Raw genomic sequence first — 17,203 nt, forward strand, 5'->3', positions numbered from 1 at the left:
TCCGCTCTGAACGCTAGTGTGAAAGTAGCCTTAGCCTGAGATCGCGACCCTTCAGGACGACAGAGACATCGCCACAAGCGATGACCCTATTGTCCGATAGTTCACGAGTGGCAATTAACAGGGAGGCTAGGTTCACGTCTCTCCCATCGAGGATGTCCTTTTTGATATTGGCCGGGATGAAATGGGCTGGAGTGACATTGGGCCCTGTAACAAAGTTACCTGAAGTACTAGCCACTGGTGCAGCTGCGACCGGTAACAGTGTGGCTCGTGAGGATAAGCCAGTAACCCTTGACTCCACTGACTCCAACCTAGACTGTACACTAGACACAGAGGACGTCATCAGACTGTTGAGCATGACTGTAGAGTTGGGTCAAGGAAGTTTGAACCGTAGCCATGGAGACCTCTTGCTGACTAGGTTCTACAGGGGTGGACACCAGTAGCCGATACAACTCAGCCTCTTTGTTAAATCGGACATAAGTTTGGGCACAGTCCAATTGCGTAGCGAAGGAATACTCTCAGATTCCGATACCCTGGAACCAAAATCTTCACCAGAAGCATCCACGACATCCGATATGTGAGACATGACCAGACTGTTGAAACAAGCAAAATTGACGGGACGTCACCATCACAGTCTAGCGACCTGCTGACTAACACCCGTGAATCGACACCACCACTGCAGAAACCGTCATGCAAGAAAAGAGTAACCGACCCTGGTGACAACCTGACAGCTGAGGGATAATAAACGGAGATGAGGTGTTGCGGAAAGCAGAGAAACGTGTAAAGTCTTGGAGAGAGGACCTTACCAGAAGAACGGGACACAATGCCAGTATAAGACGGACTCTGTAACAACCGCGGAATGGACCTATCCACACAAAGTAATCAGATTGAGGTTTTTTTTTATTTATAAAGTGACAACCGATGCTGCCTGAGTTCGTGTGACCCTAACGCTGAGTAACTAGTACCAAGTGTCAGATTTACCAAAGACCTGCCCTGAGTGCAGATAACCTTAGGCGCGGACGCAACAAGCCATCCATAAGTACCCTATATAGCTATTGGACATACCGGGCATCATCGTGGGGTGCAACCGATGTCCGCTGAATAGCTAATGGGCCCACGCAAAAATGGCGGATACCTGTGTCCACAAGACATTGCTAATTTGTAACAGGTGCGTCTAACAACGCCCATGAGAACACTGCCCAACAAAAACCATGACAAATGGAATAACATGCTAAGCAAAGTGATGTGTCTGGAGTGCACATTAATTCACATATCATGGTGCGGCATGGTACTGAGAGTGCTCTCCCCCATATCTCCCTAACTCAAACAACTGTATAGGCATTATAACCCTAACTAACTAACAGCACGGCGGCCCGTGCTAGAATTTGCCCCCCAGATGACAGTAAGCCAGTTTCACAAACACCTCCCCCCCCCCTGTCTTACCCCCTATAAGCCTCCCCCAACAGCTAGGAAATAGAGCCTTATGCGAAACACAAAAGAAAACATGCGAACGGAGTCACGCTGACTCCTGATACCTGCGTACAAGTCACGTGGGAGCGGGGCGTGCTGCCAGACTGCCGTTCCAGTGTGGGGATGTCCCTTTCATACCTTAAAGGGACCGACCCCACCGACAGGACTATAGTACCGATGCTGCGGTGAGAGGCAGCCGTGACTTACCCGCCGCACGAGAAGGACAGGACGCCGACCTGCAGAGGTGAGGAGGAACAGCTGACCGGAAGTGACGAGGTGCTCTTCCTTAGACGCTGATACTGCCGGCTGGACACAGAAACGCTGCTGCTGTCCATACCCCTGTGTGTGAGGTGAGCAGCTGATATAGGGGCAGGGCGCCCCTCCCATAAATTCAGGCCAATAAATTGGCCTTGATACATATATATATTGTAGGAGGGTGCAAGGGTCCGTCACTGACAGATGTACGTGTCACAGTGAGGTTCCTGGCCTCGGTGAGATAAGAACCGGTAATTTTGTGTGTCAGCGGAAGCTAGTGCTCGCTGACACTGTTTTACTTAGTGTGGCTGAAAAGCCAATCCGGGCCGGTTCTTATTGGGAGCAGCCAAAGAGCAGGGTGGGTGGCTGTTCCCCACGTCCAGGCCAGGTTTTGAGCTGGGGTTTAAAAACCCAACCAGCAGCTAAGCTGGGTGTGGTATGTTCCTCCAAGTGAGAGTGGAGCTGGGAAAGATCTGTGTTTTTGGGAGCTGCATGAGAGCTGCATGAGAGCTGCATGAGAGCTGCATGAGAGCTGCATGAGAGCTGCATGAGAGCTGCCTGCTGGGAGTCCGGTGCCCTAAAGCCTGCTGTGGTCTGCCAGATGATGTATGTTATTTTTGGGAGCTCTTGCTCTGTAAACTAACACCAGGACTATGTAAAGCATTGTTTTTTTTCTTTTCTGCCTTTTCTGTGTGAATAAACACTGGACTTTTGTTTTTTCAACCGTGGTCTTGCCTCTGTATTGCGTCCGCTTACCCTGCCTACCTGAGCAAATCCCTACAATATATCTATATCTTAATTGCACAGGAAAAGGGCTTTTTCTGCAGATCCAGTGACATCACCGGATCTCCAGAAATATTCTACAGATTCAGTGTAGGCCAAGGGAGGGCATTGGAGCATGAAATGCTCCGATGCTCATGTCAGAGGGCTGAGTGGGGGAAGAAGGGGATATGTTTGGGTTCAACTATGAACCCGGACAACCCCTTTAACTCTCCCACATCCATATATATGTAATGTGTTCGTGTCTGAGATTCTGTCTCGTGCTGTTAGTCTGTGATCACTGTCTTTAGGCCTTCTGTATTTCGGATGTTTCATTTTAATTAAACAGGATAAAATAAAGTCATCTGATCATTGCACTTTGATGCTGTGTGGGTGTGGTCTTGTCTCAGGGTCCCTCTCCTGCCAAATGGCGACCGTGAAAAAAATCCTCTAAAAACGTTCCATCTGTTACTATTGGCAAGGTTGATGCGGAAATTGAAGGTTTTCCGTTTGCTTGTAGTTCCCGTTTTGTCCTACCTGCCAGGGTGGCGCTAGAGAGCAATAACATTTTTTGTGAGATTTTTGTAGATAGTGGAGCAGCTGTCAATCTCATTGATAATCAATGTAATTAAATATGTGACGCACCGGAGTGGTGAAGCTTGGAAAAGGTGCTCTCAGTAAAGAGGATTCGCCCTTCCTCTGAACAAGAATGCAATCAGATAAGAAAATACTGGGCACTCTAGTTCATGGAATACCATATGTTTTATTGAATGATTTTGGTATAATACCTTAAAACAATTGATAAAAATTATTATTAAAAAAAGACAGTACACAGTTCTAAGATAAATGACCATATACAGTATTAAAACATCATGGTGTTGATCCTAACTAAAATCACCGGAAATTTCATATATAATAAAAAGTAAAATAACACAAGTAAAATGCACTGTATGTATGTCCGTTTTTGTGGAGATAAATTAGATGATTCCTGGATACAGGGATAATTGAAATAGTATTTCTTAGGTGAGCGTTAATGCGGCGTCCCGCTTTACTCACTTAATTCAGCGCTGTTCCGTTAAGTCCTTGCAAGATCAGCTTGTTTGCAGCTGCTTTTCCGGTGCAGTGTGTTGGTGCTGCTGCACAGTAGAAGAAAATGACTCTGCCGTTCGTAATAGTCGCTCTGGACACCGCTCCGCTATGTAATAGAGCCGGTATCCTACGAGCTTAGTGTACCTTCTACCACGCTCGTACAGCCAGACGCTTGTGTGATCTCCGCTGTGTTCCTGTTGGTTAGTTGGAATCAGCGTGTCAGGTCGTATATCTCCGGCATAATCGTTATCAGAGTCTTTTTCAATGGATAATCTGGCAAATCTTTAGGGGGGTCTTGAGCCAAACCAGACGCGTTTCGGGGGTTAATATCGCCCCTTCCTCAGTGAGGACCACTGAGGAAGGGGCGATATTAACCCCCGAAACTCATTGATAATCAATTTGCTATAACTCATGGTTTCCAGGTATGCACTTTGGGAAAGGATATACCTGTTTTTGCTATTGATTCCGTTCCACTTTCTCAGAAATCATTAAAGGGCATAGTTCACAATATCCGTTTGAGTGTGAGTGATACTCATGTTGAGGATGTGTCATGTTTCGTCCTAAGCGGGTTGCCTACTCCTTTAGTGTTGGGGCTACCCTGGCTCACTAAACATAACCCCACCATTGACTGGCAAGTGAGGCAAATAAATGGTTGGAGTGACTTTTGCAGAGAGAATTGCCTCACGACATCTGTTTCTGAGGTTTCTACTAAGACTGTACCATCTTTTCTCTCTGAATTTTCGGATGTGTTTTCTGAGAGTGGTGTTAAGGACTTGCCCCCTCACAGGGAGTACGATTGCCCTATTAATCTCACCCCGCCAAGCTGCCTTAATCTCGTTTATACAATCTCTCCCAACCTGAAAGGGTCGCTATGCATGCTTATATCTCTGAGAGTCTGAGAAAGGGACACATACGACCCTCGAAGTCACCTGTTGCCGCTGTTTTTTTTCTTTGTTAAGAAAAAAGATGGTTCTTTAAGACCATGTCTGGATTTCAGGGAGCTGAACAGTATCACAATTCGTGACCCTTATCCGCTTCCTCTGACCCCGGACCTGTTTAACCAGATTGTTGGGGCTAAAGGTTTTTCCAAGTTGGATCTAAGAGGGGCATACAACCTGGTCAGGGTCAGAGAAGGAGACGAATGGAAGACGGCCTTCAATACCCCTGAGGGCCATTTTGAGAATTTGGTTATGCCTTTTGGTTTGATGAATGCTCCAGCCGTCTTTCAGCATTTTGTGAACAGCATTTTTTATCATTTAATGGGGAAATTAGTGTATCTAGATGACATTTTGATTTTTTCCCCTAATTTCAAAACTCATAAGGACCACCTACGTCAGGTCTTGCTCATCCTGCGGGAGAATAAATTGTACGCTAAACTGGAAAAATGTCTGTTTGCGGTTCCAGAAATTCAATTTCTGGGGTTTCTTCTCTCCGCTTCTGGTTTTCGCATGGACCCCGAGAAGGTCCGCGCTGTGCTTGAGTGGGAGCTTCCTGAGAATCCTGATGCGTTTTTTGGGTTTTGCCAATTATTACAGGAAGTTTATTTTGAATTATTCCTCTGTTGTTAAACCACTCACTGATATGACTAGAAAGGGGGTAGATTTTTCCTCCTGGTCGGTAGAGGCGCGTAAGGCCTTTTCTAGTATCAAAGAGAGTTTTGCTTCCGCTCCCATCTTGGTACAACCTGATATTTCTCTGTCCTTCATAGTTGAGGTGGACGCTTCTGAGGCAAGTGTGGGTGCGGTCTTGTCTCAGGGTCCCTCTCCTGCCAAATGGCGACCGTGTGCCTTTTTCTCGAAGAAACTCTCCTCCGCAGAGAGAAATTACGATGTGGGAGATAGGGAGTTGTTGGCCATCAAGTTAGATTTTGAAGAATGGCGCCATTGGCTAGAGGGAGCCAGACACCCTATTACCGTGTTTACCGACCATAAGAATCTGGCCTACTTGGAGTCAGCCAAGCGTCTGAACCTGAGACAGGCCAGATGGTCTTTGTTCTTTTCAAGGTTTAATTTTGTTTTCACGTTCCGCCCTGGGGTTAAGAATGTGAAGGCGGGTGCCCTGTCACATTGTTTTCCAGGAGGTGGGAATTTTGAAGACCCGGGTCCCATTTTGGCTGAAGGTGTGGTGGTCTCTGCTCTTTATCCTGAATTGGAGGCAGAGGTTCAGGTAGCCGAGTCAGAGGCTCCTGATCTTTGTCCTCCTGGGAGGTTGTTTGTGCCTCTTGCTTTAAGACACAAGATTTTTAAGGAGCACCACGATACTGTCCTTGCTGGGCACCCGGGGGCAAGAGCCACAGTGGATCTCATCGCTCGGAGATTCTGGTGGCCGGCGCTTCGTAAGTCGGTTGAGGGTTTTTTGGCAGCCTGCGAGACCTGCGCTCGTGCCAAAGTCCCTCATTCACGGCCATCAGGTCCTCTCCTTCCGTTACCCATTCCTTCGCGTCCTCGGACACATCTGTCCATGGACTTCAATACGGACCTGCGTCGTTCCTCGGGGAAGACTGTGATTCCGGTGGTGGTGGAGGACCGTTTCAGCAAAATTCCTTTTCCTGTCTTGCCCAATGCTAAGACGCTGGCGCAGGCATTTATTGATCACATTGTCAAATTGCATGGTATTCCTTCAGACATAGTCTCGGATAGGGGCACACAGTTTGTTTCCAGATTCTGGAAGGCTTTCTGTTCTCGCTTGGGGGTTTGGTTGTCATTCTCTTCTGCTTTCCACAGTCGAATGGCCAGACAGAGCGCGTCAATCAGAATCTGGAGACATATCTGCGCTGTTTTGTGGCAGAGAATCAGGAGGATTGGTGTTCTTTTTTGTCCCTTGCCGAGTTTGCTTTAAATAACCGTCGTCAGGAGTCCCCTGATAAGTCACCATTTTTTGGTGCATATGGGTTTCATCCACAGTTTGGGACATTCTCTGGAGAGGGGTCTTCTGGTTTACCTGATGAGGACAGATTCTCCTCGTCTTTGTCATCTATTTGGCAAAAGATTCAGGATAATCTAAAGAGCATGAGTGAGAGATATAAGCGTGTGGCGGATAAGAGACGTGTGCCTGGTCCGGACCTGAATGTTGGTGATCTGGTGTGGTTGTCTAAGAATATCAAATTGAAGGTTCCCTCCTGGAAGTTGGGTCCTAAGTTTATTGGGCCTTACAAAATCTTGTCCGTCATCAATCCTGTTGCCTACCATCTTGATCTTCCTCAGACTTGGAAGATCCATAATGTTTTTCATAAGTCCTTATTAAAACCTTATGTCCAACCCATTGTACCCTCGTCTTTGCCTCCTCCTCCGATTGTGGTTGATGGTAATCTTGAATTTCAAGTCTCTAGGATTGTGGATTCTCGTGTTGTCCGCGGTTCTCTCCAGTACCTCGTTCATTGGGAGGGTTATGGTCCTGAGGAGAGGATGTGGGTCCCAGAGACGGACATTAAGGCCACTCATCTCATCAGGGCTTTCCATAGGTCCCATCCTGAGAAGGTGGGCTCTGAGTGTCCGGAGTCCACTCGTAGAAGGAGGGGTACTGTCACCACCAGACATCTGAGAAGCTCTGACAGACGTTCTTCAGAACCTTCTCCTTAAGGTTCCTTTTGTTTTGCTTTCGTTTTCTTATCTCGTTAGCCTCTCTCAGCTGTCATGTAGTTGCACTGATTGCATCCCTTTAAATCCCTTCCCATACTGCATCACTTTGCGGTTTATACAACTTCCTGGAGTGTGTGCATGCTGGATGCTACTAATGAGTCTTCTACAGATAAGTTTGTTCATTCATTTGTGTTTTCCTGTTTGCTGGATCCTAGGTGACCCTGACTCCCTCCGTATTAAGTGTAGGGAGCCGGTGGTCGTGTCCCCTCCCTATTATAGGGTGTTCAGGTGTCATACAGTCGAGGAACGAGGGTATGCAATCATCTACCATAGAGATTTTTGCATAGGCTGAGCAGTAAGGGAGAGAGCCAGGTCTGTTACAGGGCTTACCCTCTGGTTCCTTCGTTTCGGATCCAGTCAGTCGGATCTTCATTTTGTGTCTTCTAGTTTTCTGTACACCTTCCGTGACACCCTGATGGTGGGATTTCCCTGTTCTCGTGCCTGCCCTGTCTGACCCTAAATTAGCCCTAGGTAGAGACAATTCCCCATAGGGGGGAGTAAATGGATGAATTAGTACAGATAGGAAAAGAAGTAACAATGTACCTATCCCTTAGTCATAGTGCAGCCAGCCCGTAGCGCAGGGTCAACACGTGAGGTGCACGGTGGACCGATGAGGGGCCAAAATATAACACACAGTTCATCAGTTTACTCACGGTTAGCAGAAAGCCTCCCTGGGCTGGCAGCACAGTGTTGAGGGGGACAGCACGAAATCCTCCGGGGCACGCCCTGTGGTAGGGAAGCATCAGCCAAGATGGTGGTTGAGGTGCCCTTGATGTTAGGGGTGCTTGTTGCGGCTGAGTCCCTTGATGGTTTTTGTCATGACGCCAGTACCGTTAATGGTGGTACAACCATTAGTGGTAATAATGAGGTAGACAGTGTTAAGATGCAACTCACAACTTTCACTGTTGATGACTTTGGTTGGTAGCAGTACAAAATACAGTCTCTTGATGTTTTTAGAGTTGGTCTGCAAATCCACTGTTTCTAGGCTTTTTAGGTTTGCCTTGGAGCTTAGCCGAATATTTTCTGTATCCGTGTAATTTGGTGACGTTGCCGGAGGCTATGGTATCCTTCACCTGAATATCCCAAAGGTCCTTGATGCCTGATTTGTGGCTTTTATCCTTTGGATGTATAAGTCTTTTCTCTTGTCACTTTCTGAACTAAACTTTCATCAGAGCAGAAGTGCTAGATCTGCACTCTCTCACTCTCAGAAGACTGAATAATCAATCAAACACTGACCTGTCCCCTGTCCCACTAGGCCTGAACTAGGTATATATATGGAACCTAAGTTTTATCCCCATCTACGGGTGGGATGTATAAATTACACCTAATCTGCCTGGTAACAGGGATTTTGCAGATAAATAGTACAAAGTTACACAATACAGCATAATACAGTTTTTAGGGTAAAAAGTGCTTTTAAGCAGTGCCCACACACACACGTAGTGGGACGCTGCAATAGTTAATAGATATAATAACCCCAATGCATATGGTCCAATTCTCTAAGTCAACTACCGCCCCCCCCCCCCTCCCCACACAGTCTAGTATTAAAGACATTTTACTGTACTTGCTATACAGCAGCACATCCCTCACATCCTGCGCCTCCAATTTGATGCCTCCTCTTATGGAGATCTTCCTTGTCATCATTTTCTCAGTTCAGTCCTGACAACCTCTTTCAGCCGTGCCTCATCTCTGCAGAGTGTGACACACAGACATCTTAGCTTCCTTACTTTTCTATCATCATCCCCCAACCTCGAATGCCAACAGTGTTATCCTCCTGATTGGTGTGCAGGGGCGCCGGCACCGTGCAGTTTAAAAAAAAGGGAGGGGGGAGAAGAAGAGAGTGACAAGGGAGGGGGGGGGGAGAAGAGAGTGACAAGGGAGGGAGGGGGGGGGAAAGAGTGACAAGGGAGGGGGGGGGGAAAGAGTGACAAGGGAGGGAGGGGGGGGGGAAGAGTGACAAGGGAGGGAGGGGGGGGGGGAAGAGTGACAAGGGAGGGAGGGGGGGGGGAGAGTGACAAGGGAGGGAGGGGGGGGGGAAGAGTGACAAGGGAGGGAGGGGGGGGGAGAGTGACAAGGGAGGGAGGGGGGGGGAAGAGTGACAAGGGAGGGAGGGGGGGAGTAGAGAGCGACAAGGGAGGGAGGGGGAATAGAGAGCGACAAGGGAGGGAGGGGGAATAGAGAGCGACAAGGGAGGGAGGGGGGGGAAGAGTGACAAGGGAGGGAGGGGGGGGGGAAGAGTGACAAGGGAGGGAGGGGGGGGAAGAGTGACAAGGGAGGGAGGGGGGGGAAGAGTGACAAGGGAGGGAGGGGGGGGAGAGGACAAGGGAGGGAGGGGGGGGGAAGAGTGACAAGGGAGGGAGGGGGGGAAGAGTGACAAGGGAGGGAGGGGGGGAGTAGAGGGCGACAAGGGAGGGAGGGGGAGTAGAGAGCGACAAGGGAGGGAGGGGGAATAGAGAGCGACAAGGGAGGGAGGGGGAGAGGGAGAGCGACAAGGGAGGGAGGGGGAATAGAGAGCGACAAGGGAGGGAGGGGGAATAGAGAGCGACAAGGGAGGGAGGGGGAATAGAGAGCGACAAGGGAGGGAGGGGGGGGGGAGAGTGACAAGGGAGGGAGGGGGGGGAAGAGTGACAAGGGAGGGAGGGGGGAAGAGTGACAAGGGAGGGAGGGGGGGAGTAGAGGGCGACAAGGGAGGGAGGGGGAGTAGAGAGCGACAAGGGAGGGAGGGGGAATAGAGAGCGACAAGGGAGGGAGGGGGAATAGAGAGCGACAAGGGAGGGAGGGGGAATAGAGAGCGACAAGGGAGGGAGGGGGAATAGAGAGCGACGAGGGAGGGGGAGTAGAGAGCGACAAGGGAGGGAGGGGGGAGTAGAGATTTTTTTTTATCTTGCCTAGGGCGGCAAAAATCCTTGCACCGGCCTTGTATACAGTACATAATGTTTCAAGTATGTCTTTAAAAGGGTTGTCTGCTTTTCACTATTGATGAACTATCCTCAGGGGGTCTGACTCCCGGTACGCTCATCGATCAGCTGTTAGAAGAGAATGCCGCATTTACACAAACGCTGCCTTCTCTGCTCTGTTTACCTGCTTGCCGCAGCAATTGCAGTGGTAAGCAGGTGTAATTACAACTATGGTGTCTCTAGTCACTTCTATGGGATGGCTCTGTAATATTTACTTGGGGATGCCATACTTGTAATTACACAGCTCACCGCAGCACTTGATGTGGTAAGCAGGTAAACAGAGCACAGAAGGCAGCGTTCTTTTAAGCATTGCCTTCTCTTCAAACAGCTGTTCGGGGGGGGGGGTTCTGGGGGATGGGTCATCAGTAGTAAAGAGGTTAGGTTGAGGCGTCTTAATTTTTACCTCAGGCAGTAGAAAGGCTAGGTGCTCCCCTGACCCTTGCCACAATGCACTGGGGTCGGGGGTGGGACAAGCTGAACTTTTGCACCAGGGCCCATGAACCTTTAGCTACACCCAGTTAAATATCTAAAACTCCCAGCATTACTCTCTCTCACACTGAGAATCTATCCCTTCACTTACCTCTCCACATGTAGCAGACCTCACCACAGCTTCTTCCCCAGGACTTCTCTTCACTGCTGAGCGCAGTTCTCTCCTGCACTGGTCACATGAGGGTGACATCATCGCAGGTCTTTTTAAACCACTGCCTTTAGAAACCATGATCACATGACTGATATCATCACAGGTCCTTGGGCTTTTGCAGTGCATTAGATTAAATTGGTAAAGGCTAAATACTGTACTTCAGTGGCGTACCTCTAATAGAGGCAGACCATGCAACTGCTATGGGGCCCGGCTGTGGAGGAAAAGCCCCGACCCCTTATTAAAATGAGTGCAACAGCTCTGTCGAGAGTCCTTGCAAGGGCCTCTGGCTCCGCCTTCCAACTCTCCTCACTGCTTCTCCTGTGCAGGCTGTGCTACACTTGAAAAATGGAAAAAAATATTTAGCATGGCTGGATCCTAACAAGGTTCCAAGTAGAGCTTCAACATGCAACAAGAAGAAATGGGAGTGAGACAAAACATTTTTTGAGCATTCAATTTAATGAAAACAACGAATAAACTGAAACAGGCTGTTTTTTAGCTGATCAAAATTTTAGGACCACATGCCTTTAAAAGGCCAAATCTGTGCAAAGATGTGGATTCATTGTCATTCTCTGTCAGGTAGTCACACGTTGTGATGGCAAAGGCAAAATAACTGTTGAACTGCATAAGCAGGGTCTCTCACAGCGTGCCATCGCTGCTGAGGTGGGACGCAGTAAGACAGTCATTTGGAATTTCTTAAATGATCCTGAGGGTTATGGAACAAAAAAGTCAAGTGGAAGACCCCAAAACATGTCCTCAGCACTGAGCCAGAGGATCCAATTGGCTGTCCATCATGACACTGGACGATCCTCGACCCCCAAAAAAGGCCCTTACTGGTGCTGACTGCAGCCCCATAACCATCAGACGGCATCTGAGACTGAAGGGCTTCAAAAACAAAAAACGTCTTCAAAAACGTTGTCTCCTTGAACATCACAGAACTGCTCGTTTGGACTTTGCAAGAGAGCACCAAACATGGGACATTCAAAGGTGGAAGAAAGTTTTATTCTCTGATGAGAAAAACTGTAACCTTGATGGTCCTGATGGTTTCCAACGTTACTGGCATGACAAGGAGATCCCATCTGAGATGTTTTCTACGCGCCACAGTGGAGGGGGCGCCATAATGGTCTGGGGTGCTTTTTCCTTCAGTGGAACAATGGAGCTTCAGGAAGTGCAGGGGCGTCAAACGGCCGCTGGCTATGTCCAGATGTTGCAGAGAGCATTCCTCATGACTGAGGGCCCTCGTCTGTGTGATAACAACTGGGTTTTTCAACAGGACAACGCTACAGTACACAATGCCCGCAGGACAAGGGACTTCTTCCAGGAGAATAACATCACTCTTTTGGCCCATCCTGCGTGTTCCCCTGATCTAAATCCAATTGAGAACCTTTGGGGATGGATGGCAAGGGAAGTTTACAAAAATGGACAACAGTTCCAGACAGTAGATGGCCTTCGTGCGGCCGTCTTCACCACTTGGAGAAATGTTCCCACTCACCTCATGGAAACGCTTGCATCAAGCATGCCGAAACAAATTTTTTAAGTGATGAACAATAATGGCGGAGCTACTCATTAGGCTACTTTCACACTAGCATTCGGGTGTCCGCTTGTGAGCTCCGTATAAAGGGTGTAAGTCAATGGGGACGGATCCGTTTGAAGATGACACAATATGGCTCAATCTTCAAACGGATCCGTCCCCTATTGAATTTCAATGTAAAGTCTGGACGGATCCGTTCAGGCTACTTTCAAATTTTTTAAGAATATAATGCAGACGGATCCGTTCTGAACGGAGCCACCGTCTGCATTATATGAGCGGATCCGTCTCAGCCGGATCCGCTCTGAACGCAAGTGTGCAAGTAGCCTTACTGAGTTCATGTTTGGAAGTTGGATTTTGGAATGCTAAGAAAAATTCTCCAGATTCAGCGCAGGGCATGCTATATATACACAGAAGAAACTCGAAAAATTTGAATATTGTGCAGTTCATTAATTTCAGTAATGTAGCTTAAAAGGTGAAACTAACATGAGATAGACTCATTACATGTAAAGCGAGATATTTCAAGCCTTTATTTGTTATAATTTGGATGATTATGGCTTACGAAACCCCAAAGTCACAATCTCAGGTACCCTTTGCTCAGGGGGTATGGATTAATTAGCTGACTAGAGTGTGACACTTTGAGCCTAGAATATTGAACCTTTTCACAATATTCTAATTTTAAGCTGCATTAATGCAATTCCTTTTAAGTTGCATTACTCAAATAAATGGACTTTTGCACAATAGTCTAATTTTTCGCGTTTATCACTCGTGCTGTTAGTCTGGCGTTTCTGGCTCGTGCTGTTAGTCTGTGATCACTGTCTTTAGGGCTTCTGTATTACGGATGTTTCATCTTACTTAAACAGGACAAAATAAAGTCATCAGATCATTGCACTTTGATGCTGTATTAGAGTGCATTCGCACAACCATAATTCTGGATCCGTATCCATTCTGCAATTTTGCGGAACGGATGTGGACCCATTAATTTCAATGGGGCGCAAAAGATGTGGATAGCACACAGTGTGCTGTCCGCATCTGTAGTTCCGTTCTGTGGCCCCGTAAAAAAAAGATAGAGCATGACAAGAATAGGCATTTCTATCATAAGACCGGCCATGTGGGGGTACTCAAAATGAGGAATGCACACGGCTGGTATACTTGTTTTGCGGATCCGCAATTTACAGATCCACAAAACACTACAGTCGTGTGAATGCACCCTAAGTCTTTATTCACATCTCTGGTGAACGGTATCTGGTAGAGAACATCCTGCCAAAGTTCACCAGATGCAGCATTGCTGGATTCCACCCTTCACCAGTAGAACAGTTTTTGTCAGGCCGAAACCCTTCTGGAAAGAGTCTGGATCCCATTATAGTCTATGGCAGGGAAGTTCAACCTGCAGCCCTCCAGCTGTTGTAAAACTACAACTCACAGCATGCCCTAATAGCTGTAGGCTGTACAGGTAGTTGTAGTCTTGCAACAGCTGGAGGGTGCAGGTTGGGCATCCCTGGTCTATGGGGTCCAGCAGTGAAAGGTAGAATCTAGCAATGCTGGATCTGGTGAACTCTGGCAGGATGTTCTCTGTTGGAACAGCCTGCTGGATACAGTGACTGGAGATATAAATGAAGCCATAGGCTGCGTTCACATTACTGTTTAGTTTTCCATTCTTCTGATCCTGTATTTTAAGCATCCGTTATGCTCAGTAATGCATATTTTGCATCCTCTTTAGCCATTTCTATCTGAGATCTTTTTTATTTATTTTTTAAGATAGAAAAAAAAGTTCTACACAAAGTATTTTAGTCTAAAATAACAGATCTCAGTCAGAAATGGTGCAAAATGTGCATAACGGATACCTAAAATACAGGATCATTTTTTTTTGTTTCTTCTGACAAATCAGAAGAACAGAAAACTGATAGTAATGTGAACGTGGGCAGGTAGTGCTATATAGTACATTATATCTACTAATGTCACCCCTTGTGTACATACTGTTTCGTAATCACCCCCAGGTTATAAAAAAAAAATGTAATAAATGTGTAATGTAGGACCAATGTACCTACGTAAGGCACAGTTCATGGGTGAGGGAGGGGCTGGGGTAGAAGGTTGGTGGGACCAGGGATGGGTAGTCAGAGGGGCTTGGGAAGGACCATGGGGGCCCAATTCAGATTTCTGCTATGGGGCCCAATGAATTCTATGTACGCCCCTGTGGTTATTACTGAGTAGAGGGGGGCGTGACCGGACTGTTTATCAGGCAGCCAATCAATAAACAGCAACACTCACAGCAGGAAAGCTAGGGATTGTGGGTATTGTAGTTTTATGAAGAAAGACCAGGCGCCATGATACTCAGTGTGTTGCAGGCTCACACAGGAGCTAGGCAAATGGATTGCAAGGTAAATTGAAGCTCTGGTTATATGTAGAGGTATGGGTTCTGGTTGGGTCACAGCTTGCAGCCTTAATGCAGTTTATCAAAAATTATGTTGCTTTACCTGAATACCCCTTTAAGCCATAAATACATTTAATTTCTTAGGCAGTGCTCACATCACGTTTCTGTCCCACGTTTAACGTATACACATGTATATATGGTAAACAAATGCCATACAGTGGCATCCATCACCATACAAAAAACACGTATGTGTTAAAGTATCCTTTTTTGCAGGACTCTGCAGGATGGAAACATGTAGTGTAATACGCTTTTACATCCTTAACAGCCCCTTAAACATATTTTATAATGTCACCTAGTGTGAGGATACATTTTAGGTCATTTACAGGAATCAAAGCCATCGCCACAGAAACCAATATCAGTCTGTATATTCCAGAATATTTATTACAGCAAGAAAGGCATGCAAGTACATATACAAGAAATGAAGCTCTCGCACACCTGCTCTACAACAGTGTAACATACATCCAAAAATAGCCATATACTACAAGCTGTTCCTGGTCCACAATTAATTGCCCAGATGTATGTAAGTGACCTATTCCATCTGTATAATAATTAAAGGCTATGGACAACTTTGGGGCAATTAATATTTTTTTTTTTCCATTCTACTCATTTTAATAGAGAGTGTATCTGCAGACTGTCGGTTTCTATCTGCTCAGACGGTTGCCCTGTTCTTAAAACTCTTGACAGCTCATAAATACTTATTAAAGCTCAATTCTTGTCACATTGATAAGAATATGGCTTAAATAAGTGTCCACAAGCATCAGGAAATCACAGATAAGAGATTTTCATGAGCCGTTAGATGACGGGATTCAATGCAGACACAGAAACTGCTGCTCTGCAAATTTCACAGGCCACACGGTTATACTGGGAAAGTGGTTGACATTTTTTAATAAAGATCAATTAAAAACATGATTTTTAGCCCACAATAAGTAGAGTGCAATGATATTTTAAAAAAATTGCCTCCGAGGGTGTCCATAGCCTGTAAATCCTTTTTACAGTTATTTGGGACATCAAATGTTACATTAGTTGTGAGGGGATAGTAATTTATATAAAATAGTCCTCAGCACAGATCAGAATTTACAGAACACAGGCATATTCATCTCATGGTATGGATAAAGCTGGAAGGTGGTGACGGAACTGGAAATCACCTAGAAAATGCCGAAACATCCCATGGCCATCATGATGAGCTGCACACTTGCCACTGCCTAAATATTCGAAAGACTTTGTGAGATTTCTCTGGGACACTCTGAAACAAGATTTCACAAATATGTATGCTGGTTAACTAGGATTATGTATTAAGCAAATGTAAAAAAAAAAAAAATACCATTAGCAATAACAATGAAAATTACAAACGATAAGAGGGCACATTCCAACTGCATCAACAGTCTACAATGTAACATGCAACTCCCTGGCCAGGCAGTAAATTTTATTTGTGAAGCCATACAATTAAAGGGTTTTCTGAGACTTTTATAATGATTATCTATCCCCTGGCTAGGTCATCTGTATATGATCGGTGGGGGTCTGACACCCCTGGGGCTCCTGTGAGTGCCGCAACCTTCTCGCAGCTTTCCCTAGGCCGGTGACATCACGTTCATCGCTCACACAGCCTAAGAACAGCTCACTTGAATGGGGCTACAATGTGATACAATGTACGGCGCTATGCTTGGTTATCTGCAAGAGGGCTGCAGTGCTCACAGGAGTGCCAATGCTTTCTCAAACAGCTGATCAGCGGGGGTCCTGGGTGCCAGACCTCCACCCATTAGTTAAAAAGTCTCAGAAAACCCCTTTAAAACAAGCAGCAATCCAGCTGTGGTGGTCATGCTTGCACACTATAGGAAAAAAATGCCTGCCACTCCGGTGGCCATGGTCGTGGGAGCATGTGCAGCAGCACCTGTCCCAGCTAACTCATATGTGAGCTGCAGCGTTGGCCATAACCCCTGGAAACGAACAATGTATAATGTAATGGCAAAATTAATCAAGCCAGCAAAGGAAGCAATATGGACAATCACAATACATTAGTAAGTGGCTTGCAGTAACTTTCTCTATATGATAAATGCTATTTGCTGAAGTGAGACAACCCCTTTAATAGGAAAACACCAGCTCTGATAACAACAAATTCCATATATCCAGGCCTGTTTTCCTAAATCTAGCTGCTATGCAGCTTGCATTACAGAAGAAAGCTTTCATAATTGTATAGATACACTACAATGCCCCCCCCCCCCCCCCAAGACACATCTGAATATTTTATTTCAGGTAAAGTTTTTATTAACTATATAGAAAAAAAGGTTAAAATTATGGATGAACAAAGCTCTAAACTTCATTTTAATGCTGTACGGAGATCCGTCTCTGTACAGTATTCAAATGTATGGGCTTCGGTGAGGCACAATGGGCTTGGTGAATAACTTTGGCATTTGATTATAAAACTTGAAAACCATTTTAAAACAGGTA

General features: G+C 46.4%; 1 protein-coding gene across 1 annotated transcript in view; it reads right to left on the reverse strand.

Moving 5' to 3' along the window:
- Positions 1-14,516: 14,516 nt before the first annotated feature.
- Positions 14,517-17,203, reverse strand: part of ZC3HC1 (zinc finger C3HC-type containing 1) — a 28,146-nt gene continuing 25,459 nt past the window's right edge. Inside the window, exon 10 of the mRNA XM_044279988.1 lies at positions 14,517-16,001. Coding sequence (XP_044135923.1) covers positions 15,933-16,001 — 69 coding nt within the window. The 3' untranslated portion in view covers positions 14,517-15,932. The remainder of the gene's footprint in view (positions 16,002-17,203) is intronic.

This window comes from Bufo gargarizans, chromosome 2, assembly GCF_014858855.1.
Source record: "Bufo gargarizans isolate SCDJY-AF-19 chromosome 2, ASM1485885v1, whole genome shotgun sequence".
NCBI classification, from domain to species: Eukaryota; Metazoa; Chordata; class Amphibia; order Anura; family Bufonidae; genus Bufo; species Bufo gargarizans.